The sequence below is a fragment of the Rhinolophus sinicus genome, chromosome 1, assembly GCF_057876585.1.
Source record: "Rhinolophus sinicus isolate RSI-liver-muscle chromosome 1, RSI-T2T, whole genome shotgun sequence".
Classification (NCBI taxonomy): domain Eukaryota; kingdom Metazoa; phylum Chordata; class Mammalia; order Chiroptera; family Rhinolophidae; genus Rhinolophus; species Rhinolophus sinicus.
In genome coordinates this window covers 69,066,385-69,079,214 of record NC_142501.1, presented here as the reverse complement: position 1 = coordinate 69,079,214, position 12,830 = coordinate 69,066,385, and the positions used below count along the sequence as shown (strand labels likewise).

Here is a 12,830-nt window from a genome sequence, read left to right as displayed (position 1 = left end):
GACTTGGAGACAAGAAAAAAATGTTTCTGTAGTAGTAAGTAAATAGATATATGAAAAGGTATTTACTAAAATGAAAATCTGGGCCCCTAAGCTATACATTTCCAATTTTATCGAAAATTAAAAACTGCATTGCCTAGGAATCCCTGAAGAAATATTTCTGGTGTTAGAGCTTCATAAATTGTATTCCTGAAAAGAAAAATGTGCTGAAATATTTCAGCACCAATTACAATTACTATGAGGCTTAACTATACATTAGAAGGCTGGTTTTCTTGTGTTTCTGGTAAACTGGCCCTGGAGATAACTTTAAAGAGGTCCAAAAATATTTTGAGCAATGGAAATAGCCTTGGAATAAGTTTATAGGCCCCTAAGTTAGGCACTATGATAATAGAACCTGTGTCATTAAGGTTGTTGTGAGATATATGATTAAGTAAAGTACTTAGCATAATGCCTGGCATTCAGGAAGAACAATATGGCAGCTGTTATTATTATTGTTATTAAAATAATAAAGCAATTTAGATATGTAATTCTGGTATGTTTTGACAATAAACCACTCATTGCATCATTTAAGCTGAACATAATTTAACTGTATTTCAAATGGGGCTGGGCCATAATTGTGGGATACTAGTAGCCTTGTATTGTGCTGTTACTTGCAGAGAAGTAGTTCTCATCTATCTTTCTCTCACCTCCTTTAGCCACTGGGATTTCAGCAGGTGATTCAGTCAATTCTATTCAATTCCTCATTACAAATATTTATTGAACATCCCTTAAGTGCCAGGCACTGGTGTGGGCAGTGGGATATAAGGTGGAAATTTCCTACGTTGGCATCCATAATGACTGAATAAAAATGTGGATTGAAGCTGACAGATGTGGGAATGAAAGAGTTGTAGAGGTTTGAATTCATGAGTAGATTTAACAAATAAGATTTTACTAAGATACAGTAAAAATAGCAACAGGAGTAGATAACCAGCTTGCTTTCTTTGGTATGTGATATATCAGTTGTGCTCTAATGCCAGTCAGATTCATTTCTCTACTACGAAATCAAACTGTAAAGGAAAACATTGCAATAGGAGTGAGGAAGTTGAATCTTAAAGGAAGGAATTTGTCTTCTCACGAAGAATTCAATTTACCAGAAATATCCGTTTGTGGGGTGTTTACAAGGAAATGTACTATGTAGTATTTTTCTAAATTTATATAAATAACTGAACCAAACCCAAAAAATTACTTCACAAAATTGCTCAGTGAAGAACTCACTACTGTTTTTCATTTCTATCTTATGGCACATGATTTGAATTAATTGGAAACATACTTAAATTTATAGCCCAAATGACTTAAATGTAAGAATTTAATAGAAGAAATATAAAAATGCTTTCCTAAGGTAGGTAGATATATTAGGTATCAGTTATAAAACTACAAATATTCTGCAATGTCTTTAATTTTAAATGATAGCTTTATTGGGTTAATTGCTTACTTGGATATAATTCCTACGCCTTTGAGTTATATGTTTTGGAAATGAAAATAATCAAATAGTTCAGATAAAAAAACTTAACTATGAGAGATCATAGACCAGTTTTATGATTCTGAACTTATTTAAATATATCCAAGTGGGAATGGTTCTATTACCAAAAAATAATTTTTTTTTTACTAAAAAGCTTATTTTTTTATTCCAATCTTCTAACTCATTTGTGATTATTACTTTTTGATACTAATCAGAACTCCTTTGCTTTGAAGAAAACGCATAAGGAGGAAAAAGATTGAAGGTCTGATTGAAAATCGTATTTATTTCATGTAAAAATTTAATCTTGTTACACAAACTCTGCCATGCATATATGGAACATATTCAGTAAAATATTTTTTTCTAAATCAACGGTCCAAATTTATTTGGATCAGAACCACTACTTAAAAAATAAAATCACTCAGACTAATTTAGTCAATTAGTTTCAATAATTGCCCCTATAACAAAAAACTACTGAAAAATCCCTGGGAATCCTGGAGAAAAAGAAAGAACTTGATTAAATGCAAAGAAGTCATTGGCATCATTATACAGAGGGTGCCAAAAAAATGTACACATATTTTACGATAACATCTCTTGAAATGTGTATACATTTTTTTTTGGCAGCCCACCCCACCCCACCCCAGTGTTTTAAATCTAGGTTGTAGAGCAAACTGTATAATTTTGCCATTGATCTCAATTTTAAGACTGTCAAAACAGTTAAGGCTTTTGTAACCATTGCTAAAGTACAAATATTTCCCTTTATTTGAAATACTTTTCTCTCCTTGAAGGGAATTGGAAATATATGAAACCATTTTCAAAGAAGATTTAAAAAATGTTTTTAAATTTTGAAACTGCATTTTAAATGCATAAAACACATGTGTGACACCAGGGCCATACTTAATTAAACTAACTGAGGTTTTCGATCCGTTCTTATTAACACCAGTTTTACTAATTAGGTGTAAAAATAATTTTGTTCCAAAGTTACATATGGAAAAGTAACCAAACTACATTAAATTAAAAAAAAAATCTTTCTCCCAGTTCCTTTGGTTCATGTGACATAAATTTGCTTGTGGATGACATGTTCATGTCTTTAAGCAACAGCAAGAAAAAACTCCGTTTTCATTTCAAAATAAAATGGCTGTTCTAGATTCATAAAGTATCCTTACTATATTAGGATGTTCATTAAAATTTAGTTTTCTATTTGTATGCCACTCAAACTGAATGAGAGGACACATTAAAGTAGCATAAGGGAGCTTACTTTCAAGACCCTATTAGCAAAAACATTCACATTTGGTGCATTAAAATAACTTACCTATAATAAGATTAGAAGCTAGAACTACTTTAATTCTGACAGATCATTAAATTGAGATGCATTAAACATTGCCCATGATTATTGTCTGCCTTTTTGTCTCAACCTTGGTGTTTTCCTTATTTTCTGCTAAGTGAGTTTTATTAGCCCGTGTTGTAAAATCAGAACCCATAACCACTAGAAGAGAGAGAGAAAGAGAGAGATTAAGATTGAGATTTTCCAGTGTTTCCACCATGTTCCATGGCCCAATTACAGAGCTACTGGGGAATGTCGTTCAGTAAGAAAAGAGAGTTAATATTAATGTTTGAACTGGCTGCAGATTTAGCTTTTCTGGGGAAGAAAGATTATAAAACTGCATAGAAAGAGCTCTAGCCTTCTGTGAAGAGAGTTAGGAAACTTTCTTTACCTAAGAGTCTGACAAGCCAGCTCTCAGATTGTGGCAAATCTATTTGCCAAATGTGTACAGCTGGAACTTGCCATCATCAATCTGTTTGAAGAAAATGAAATGCTTGTTCTTTTGTGGGGAAGGGAGGAAGATTAAGAGATAACATTTTGACTCAAATAAATGGTGATAACCTACTACAAACAAAAAAAGATAGTCTGGCCTTTTACCCACAGCAGTCTTTGCACACTGCAACTCTCTCATCAAAGCTTAATTACCACTGGGCCCCAGTGGAGTAGGGCTGTGACTTAGTGTTTCCTTTCAAGAGCAAAGGGAGGTTATTTCTTAAAATAGGAAAACCAGTAAGATACATGCTTATTTATTTGAATATGAATAAATAAAAATTTCTCTTTTAGGTTATGGGTACGCAAATGAAGGCAGAAATGGTCAGATAATTCTAGGTGTAACCAAAAGAGGGCACCATCTACCCTTAATGTTTGCACAGATTTTCTGTGGTGGTAAAAACAAGAAACAAAAGACCCCAAAATCCTCAACTCATGAAGGAAGGGCATGCCATCGCCCCTGGTATTTTGTACTCTATAAGGATACCAAATTCTGAAATCACATATTATGAAGGATGTCAGTTTGATTATTTACTTCAGGACTGATTTCTACATTTTGCACTCCTCCTCCCTGAAATGTTAACCATTAGAAGCAAGAATTTAACATTCACTGTGACATTTTTTCAGAGACACTCTGAATTGAATATTTTATAGGGCACTGAGAATATTTCCCCTTAGGCCAGGATATAAACTGTCATCAAATAGCATGAGAAAAAGAGGACAATTAATTTCCTAATGGTGTTTTAACTCCAAGGTGTTATCTATAACGATAGATAGACAGGGAACAATGGCAGTAAGGTCTCCTGAGCACATGGAGGATGCAGTTAAATGCATTTGAGGTATGTGGGAAACGATTTGAATCAGCATTTCATGCCAAATTTTATTAACAGAAGCCTAACGACGTTCATTCTTTCAAGTGGAAAAAAAAAGCGTGCTGACAATAATCATAAATTGATTTTCTGTATTCTTAAACATGTTTTAAAACGAGTGTATGATTTAAATAGGTAAGTAGGGGTATTGCATACTTCTCTTGTATATAGTCAGTTTCTTCAGGGTGATGGGGAAGAATAGTTCTCGGCTTTTAAATGAAATTGCCACACTGTTCTCAGCAATTCACTATATAGGAGAACACATGATTCTTGAAACATTGAGTTTAGCCGTTAACCAGAGAGATTGGGGATGAGCATTTCACTGTGTAGTACAAACAGCTGTTTAGGAGGAGGAAATGTGAAATCTCAGAGAATTAGCCAGGAGAGTATATTTCTATCATTGCAATAATATCACTGCCACAGTCAATGCGTGTGATTGAAGGAAAACCAGGTGGGGAAATAGATAATTTCGTAATTCTTTTAGGTAAAGAAAGCAGTCAAAATAGTTTTATGGCAGATGAGGAGGGGACTGCCATCTACTACTACAAAAATCTAGCAGGACAGTCCCTCTCTTTGAATACAATATTAAAGCAAATAAAAAAAATTTTTTTTTTCTGCCTCAGTCTGTCTCCAGAAAAAGAATCACTATTTAGTGGAAAGCGTTGTGCAAGCCTTTTCATGTTCCTTCCATCCAGAAAACAACCAGACAGAGGAAAGCACGAGTTCACAAACATCCCAACTAGCTCCTGCCAAGGTACATCAGAGAAGCCGAAACAGGGATTGCGTGGGCTTGGGGTGGGCTCGCCGCAGTGCCTCGAATTAAAACCTAAACGTATCACCTTGTGGTCATCAGTGCCTCTTTTCCGGAGTGACCTCGACTCCGGTCTCTCTGCCAGAAGGAACGAGCCCCAGATTCTCCTTAGGGGGAGGGAAGGTAATCGCCTTAGTCACCTCATCCTGAGTCACCTCATCCACCCAACCACCTGTTACCCTCTGGGCTTGGGTTTTCCAGAGACAAAATTATGAAACGAGCCGCTGCCTCGTCTGCCTCCCTGGTTGGGGCTTTGGAGATTGGGGGGCGGGGTGCAGAAGGGGTGTGAGAATCTCCAAGGGATGACAGAGCGCTTCAGATCTCCTCTGGGATGTTGGCGCCACTGTTTACCAGCCCCGCCGCCTTCAGCCCACTTCCCTTTTCCTCCCGGGAGGAGGAGATGGTTAAAGATTACACCGTGGCGGCCGGCACTTCAAAGGGCGGCTCGGGCAGCCAAAGGTAAAGATAACGTTCTGGCAGCTCTAATCGGGGTTTGTGGTTGCCACATTTTAATCACTTCATTTAAAAAAAAAAGGATGAAAGAAAGAAAAGAAAAAGGTTACATTACGCGACCGTGCTTGGATGCAGAGTAAGTTCTTTTAGAGCTCAGCAAGTTGGAGTTCTCCTTTGTGGACATTTTTTACAGCCCATTTCTTGGTGGAACGCGACAGGACGCGAAGCGGAGGTGAGGTTGGGGCAAGGACCAACCGGACACCCCGCTCTTGGGTTCCAGGCTCAGAAGTACAACTGCCCACACTTCAGGCAAATGCCTACACTCGGAGGAATTCGCCTTGCGACCTGCCCGGACCCCTACCGGGAAGCTGAGGCGCACCCGCGCTTTCCCGGGGGTGCACTTGAAGCCGTTTCTCTGCGGGCCCAGAAAGTGCGGTCGTGTTACCCGCTGAGACACGTGCGTTTCCCTGCGGCCCAAACACTTCGGGCCAAGACGCTCTTTGCAAACTGGTCCACCCTTTCCAGAGCAGGCGGGAGCCGGGGAGCTTCCAACCTGGTCTGGGCTATCCTCCCTTCCCTTCTTTCCCCCTTTCGGAGTGGAGTGGGGGCACACTTACAGGTAGGAGGTGAAGACGCTGAGGTTGGAGGGCAGCTCCGAGAGCCCCAGGTCCGAGCAGTCCACCCTGAGAAGCATCCTACCGTCCGGCTCGCACTGACAGTGCGCGGGACAACCCCGAAGCAGCGCGCCGGGCCGCGGCGAGCTGCCCCCAGCCGCCAGCTGCAGAAGGATAGGCAAGGACAAGAGCACGCCGACCGAGGAGGTGTCCATGGTGCCCGGGCAGGGGGCCGCCAGCGGGACGCGGTCGCAGGGCAGCGTTCGGGTTGCAGCGGACGGTGGCGCGCCCGACGCGACTCCGCCGGCTTCTGCAGCTAAGCGGGCGCCTGCAGTGCTGGGCGCCGCGCTCCTGCCCCAGCGGGGGCACCGAGGAGAAGAGCTGTGGGGCCTGACCGTGCCCGCTGCAGCCACACGGACCTCCGGAGTAGCCCTGGCTGCAGCCGCTGCAGGGGCTGTAAGCGTTGCTGCTGCAGGCGGCCTGCTGTGTGTGGAGCAGCATCTCCGCTCGCACGCTCGTTTTTTTAAAGCGCTCCAGCCCGAATTGCGCGCCCAGTGACGTCAGCGCAGCCTGGCTTCCCAGGCACCCCCCCGCCCAGCCCCACTTTCCCTCCTCCGGCCCCCTCCCTCCTTTCCCCAGTCCCGGACTGAGAAGCTGCCGGGAGTAGGAGAGTTCTCAGCGCTTTGCCTTTGCCTGGGGAGGGCGGGTTCCCGCGCTCAGCACCGCCTAAGCGGCAGGGGACCCCCACCCTCACTCACTCCGGCGTCCTGGCGACCCGGATCCGAGAGCCAAAGGAAACCTGCTTCAGAGGGACAGAGACAGACGCGCAGAGATTAAAGGACGCGACATGCTTCCTCCAAGCTCATTTCAAATAATGGATGAAATACATGGAGAGCTTAAAAAAAAAAGACTAAATTCCGATCTGCACAAATAGTTCCATTCTCAGGGTACGGAGGCAGGCATCCCCAGGTGAACGACGGGTGGTCGTTTTCATCCTTAACTCACGCCTCACTGTCTGGCTCACTTCGGCCCTAAAATCAAAGTGCTGGGTTAATGGCTACATAAATTTAGCTCGTGAGCAAGCACTCCAATGCTGCTTTCCTAACTCACGGGGTGAGAAGTTCAAGTGACTATTTTTTCAGTATTTTCGGATCACCTGGAAGTCAGCTTCAGTAAAACAATGCAGGAAAGACAGACAGATGGCTGTTTGCTTTGGGGGGGGGGGGCGCTTTTTATCCTAGGTGTCCCAGGATTCTCTCAGTGCAGCCCCACCCAGGTGAGAGGCACTGGGCTCCGAGAACCATTGCCACGCGCAGACCAGCGCAAAATGCATGTTCATACACACTTCAGTGTCCTGCAGCGAACCTACCTGTGAAAGGAGGGAAAGGGTTCTCAGCAAGGAACAGTCACTATCTCCAGACCGGAGTGAGTGGCTGAAAGAGGTGATGGCCCAAGCGTGACCCATCAACTCACAATTTTCAGTTCTTGCTTCATGGCAGGGAAGCCTTTTGGCTTTTAAGGCCTCTCTTAATCTTCTTCCACTTAGCCTGTCTGGCTGACTTTCCCATAGGTAGGGTACTTCTGAATTTTATAGTTGGGAAGATTTTCTTTCCCCCCTTTTGTGTGAGATATGTTTGCCCTCCTTCATTTATGAAGTAATCCTCAAATCTGTCTGATCACCTGTGGAACTTATAAAAATATATCCATTCCTGAACCTGAATCAGTATTCTGAACATGCTCTTTTCTGGAATGAATCCTATAATTAGCAAGTTTGTGATTCTCTGGATTAGATGGAGGGAGAGAGTGGGTAAGATTTACAGATTCCATCCTTCTCATTTTGCAAATAAAGGAAGTTTGGCCCAGAGGTTTTGGAACATTTGACAGTGAAACCTCCAATGATCACAGTGTGCATTAATCATCAAGAAACGATATTTGTAAAACAACTAAAATCGTGATGCAGCAGAGACCTTGGGAGGCAAGTTAGCTCTCCTCGTGGAGCTCCCAGTCTAACGGAGATGACAGACTCTGAATAGTAATTTCAAGGACGATAAATCTCACTGAAGGGTATGTTATAAATACCACGTAGTTTAGCTCTAAAGGTTTCCTGATTGTATATGAGTTTTGTTTCCTAATTGCAATTTTATTGACAACTTTGGAGGCAGGGACTAGGTCACTTGTCTGGTCTTTACGTGCAGGATTCATACTATGGGCTCATGGTAGTGGGGACTTAACAAATATTTATCGACTGATTGATTTATCAATGCAGGCATGGTTGTGTCCACCACCTGTCTAAGAACTTTTGGCAACATTTTCTTTGACTTCGGGGTTGCTACAAAAAGCGTGACTTTAGCGGTGGGATGAATCAAGCAGAGCTAGATTTGAATCTAGATTCTGCCAGTTTCTGGCTCTTTGATCAGAGACACAGAGTGAGCCTGTCTAAGCCTCAGTTACTGTCTCTGTAAAAGAGGGATATTATATACCTACATGGTTCTAAATGTTAAAATGTCTGGAACTTGGCCTATAGCAGAGTAGATTTTCAACCCGTGTTGGTGCCTTTCTTTTCAGGAATTGAAGCTTGTTAATAAATTTATGTAGAGCAGACGGATTTCTGATTCAATAAAATGGTGGGCAGACAGCTATGCTGGAGGAAGCCAGGTTTAATGAACATCTGTTACTTTTTCTTTTTGAATGCCCAACGTATCTCCTCCCTCTCTCCTTTTGGTAAGAGCAGTCTACACTTTGGGGAACTACCGCCTATATTTTAGGTGATTGTAGGTAAGGCTATCATTTCTGTGGCCCCGCCTCCCTACTCCTGGGTGGGTACCTGCATGACCCAAGCAGAGCAGTCTGAATCTGGGGGATGGTCATGGACCCTGGAATAGGAAGGTCTTCTCCTCTGCCTTCATGAGCTCTAAGGAAAAGGAATTTGGGAGTTCAGGAGGCTTGCCATTTTGCCTTGGGGAGAAAGTTCGCCAGTCACTGAACATTAGCATTAGCAAGGAGAGAAGCAACATTCTAAAATCATCTTTTAAACACCTGGATCTAAGCCATTTCTACTCCATCACCTCCAATTGGGTGAATGAATCAGTTTTGTTTCGTTTCGTTTTGTTGCTTGTGGTAGTGAATGAGGATTTAGCTGTGATTACTTGCATTTAAGAATGCTCAGTCAAAACCTGAAAGCACAGGAAGCATGAACATTTAAGAATGAGCTGATGAATGCTCAAGGTCTTGTAGACCTTAAAACATAGAAAATCATATGGGTTGAAAATAAGAATGGTTCAGCTAATGGTGATTTTATTATCTGCATGCATGTATGTTAATCACTTTATCTATCATACCTAATAAAGATGAAAACACAGCAAACCTAATTTCTGGCACGCACACACACACACACACACACACACACACACACACACACACACACAGTTAGTTCTAGTAAGGCCACTGAGTAAGGCTTTCTCTGTTTTGTGACAAATACCATTATATTTATAAGACCAAGTTCTCTGATTGCATGGTAATGGTCATCAGCATTGACTCAGCCCTTTACACATTCACATATTCTCACTGGGTCCTCATAACAACCTTATGAGGTAGATATTATTCTTACCCCAAGTGTAAGGGTAAGAAATGCCAGTGGTTTTCCTAAGGGTGACTAGGAAGTCAGTGATGGAACCAATATTCTAACCTGAGTCTTGTGACTTTAAGCTCTATACCCTTTTCCAAATCCCTTGGGAATTCTAGCCACATATAGACTTAAACTGGATAGGCCCTTGGGCTTACTATCATTTTATTGAAAAACAAATTCACATATTTCTGTAAAGAAAAGTAGTCTTTTTGGACGACAGTTGGAACAGAGAATAGTGATTTTTTAATGTGAACAATAGGGACAAGTATACACATATTGAACCTTCCCTTAACTATAGGTATTTCTAGTTTCTCTTAGCAACCAGTTAGTTGCTCACAGGAATATATACTGGCGAGATGTCAGAAAAACAGCACCCCTACATGTGATAGTAAGATTAATAGGCTAATGTAGATTCACTTAATATTTTGTCTGGGTGAGATGTTCTTATTTATGATTTTTGGAAGGTATCTCAGTGTTAACGAGCCATTGTGTAATGGAATATCTCATGCCAGGATTGAAATCACTTTTTACTTCTTAGACTCTTAGACTGCAACTTCCTAAAATCAATTCTGGTAAAGTGCAGTCTGGTACGTGTCTACTTTCTGGGCTTGCTAAACGGATGATTTCCTAATTCTTTAATCTTTGATAAAAGTCCAAATTTAAAAACATTCATGTACACCACAAGAATTACTAATAAGCTTAGTTGAAGCATGCCAGGATAATTTTAGTTAACAGGTAAGTCAATATTTCTTTTACAAGTATAGTGAAATAGTGTTTACACAACTGGTGGGCTATTATGGACTTATTTAACTTGTTTAAAAGAGTATAGAGCCCATTATTTGCCCTGCTCATTTTACATTCATGATATAATCAGGCTTATGCTGAATTTCTTAACTTCCTTTCACCAACAAAGTCTAATTAATTGAGAAGGGAGAAGGATTTAAGAATAGAGATCTACTTTCTTTCAGAATTATTTATTTTGCAAGAAAGCATCAGTTCAGCTAATTCATTACTTTGAAATAGGCTATTATATAAAATCAATTGGCTCTGTCTTTGATATTATCCAATGTAAAGGACACCTTTAAATATATCCATATGTTCACAACATGCTAAAAGAAAAGATAGCGGTATATGATATTATCAATTCTTTAGCTCATTTTGATCCTCTTGTCTTATTTCATGTATGATAATGAACATGGTTCTACTGGTACGCAACTTGCTTCCTGAGAGCATGCGTCCAATCAGACTCACCTGAAAGCCATGGGTAGGTTTTCTTTTCAAACTAGGAATAAAATTAATGAAACAAAAAAGAGGAAAATACTTGAAATTAAATGAGCTTTCTTCTTGTTCACATGCTTTATTTCATTCTGCCAATTATTTCCTTTGTATCCAGACAAACCCTTCCATATGCCCGGTGTGATGGACCTTTTTCTGGTCCCTTTAGAATTACACTTTTAGAATTTTTAACCTTCTCCTATGTCCACATGGCCACATTTAAATGTCAGGGCTTAGAGCATGCTCCTTACTCCGAAATGAGGAGGGGCTAACAGGTTTCTGTTTAGAGAGCTGCTTCTCCTAGGCCTGTCTCTAGAGCACATACAGAACCACAATCCCTCATCTGCAATTCTGAAATCCTTAGAGCTTTGAAAAGGGAAAGGTTTTTTGAAACAAATTTGGTGGTGCAATCAGAACTGAACAGATGTGAGTCTGTTTATAGTCTTTCTCTCACTTCATGTTAATATTCACTCAGTTTGCTGCAGAAATGTTGATGTGTTTGATTGTAGGGTGCTTCCCCAGACTCCCCTGAGGGTTTTATATAATATACAGGATAGCATTCTCACTATGTTCTCTTTGTAAAATTCTCCAAAATTCTGCGTTCTGCAATATCTGTGACCCTAGTGTTTTGGTAAAGGGATTATGGATCTGTAAAATCAACAAACCTTGGAATATTTATCTCATAAACAATATTTGGAAGAAAAAGAGAAAAGTGGAGCATTAGAACTCATTGGATGAGGAAAATGTGGCAGTACCATCAAGAGCAAAACCCAGAGAGAGGAGAAAGGAAGTGGTCCGCTCAGGTGAGTGAGTGGCCATCACTGGACATGTTCCCTTTTGCAGAGTCCAGGGCAGAGCTTCCTGTCTCTTACTCTGGGTATATACCGGGGGTGCCAAAAAAATGTATACACATGACTCATATTCATCTTTTGTTATCGGTATATATTGAGTGTCATAATTTTAATATGGTTTCTTCCTTTCTTAAAATGTGCATACATTTCTTTTGGCACCCTCTGTATTTGTGAAATGGCTAGTAGAAAACATTCTGTGTTAGGAGTTAGCTCTCTCAAACACTAGAGAATAAATAACAATTGATAAGCATACTTCAGGAAAGGAAAAACAGAGTTATTGAGCAGAAATAGTAAAAATAAGGAGAAGGAATTGCACAGCTCACCTAGAAGAACAAATTTATGGATTTTATTTCATGGACATACAGGATTTGTAAAGTAAAATAAACAAATAAAGAACACACTATTTCCCAAAATGCTTTATTTTGATAAGTCTGGTATATTTTACTTGAGTATGCATAGTAGCATTTCACTGCAATTACAATCTCATAAAGCAGGGCAAAATATATTGCACAAACATTGTGCCTCAAGTCAATGAGTCATAATAAAACATTGTCCAGATTGCTGCAATTAAAATTTACAGAAACGTTTTGTTGAGTGTTGTTAAGTTTGTGGATTAATAAAATAAGCCTGTTTGTTTTAATTTTTCTTTAATAAGGACCAACATTTTGATTTTAAGTTTCATAGATTTTTATTTTCTTTTGCATAGATTTGAGATTGATACTTGGCAGAAATAAATCTAATTGGCAGCTTCAAAAAAATACATTCTAAACACATTTTCTAATAGGCAAACCCCTTCATTTCCTAACCAATCTCCACTCTTCTTTTTTCACATTTTCTTTGTTTTTCCCACTCCCATTTTCTTCCTAACGTCCCATCAGGATTGCTGGGAGTGGGTGAAGTAGCATGAGGGTTATTAGCTGGTCACCTATGAGAAGCACAGCATGGCATAGTATACTATCATCTTGGGTCCTCTCAGACCAGGGTTCAAATCTCACTCTGTCATTTACAAGCTGTGGGACTTGGAGCA

At 40.4% G+C, this 12,830-nt stretch overlaps 1 protein-coding gene across 4 annotated transcripts in view; it reads right to left on the bottom strand.

The window, feature by feature from the left end:
• LGR5 (leucine rich repeat containing G protein-coupled receptor 5) overlaps nt 1–6,609 on the bottom strand; it is a 115,283-nt gene extending 108,674 nt beyond the window's left edge. For 2 of the 4 annotated variants that reach the window (XM_088800761.1, XM_088800762.1), the window contains exon 1: nt 6,056–6,608. In XM_088800761.1, coding sequence (XP_088656887.1) covers nt 6,056–6,267 — 212 coding nt within the window. In that variant the 5' untranslated portion in view covers nt 6,268–6,608. Of the gene's footprint in view, nt 1–6,055 lie in introns of all 4 variants that reach the window. The other 2 variants (XM_088800763.1, XM_019748990.3) reach the window with 2 other exon arrangements.
• Nucleotides 6,610–12,830: the final 6,221 nt, after the last annotated feature.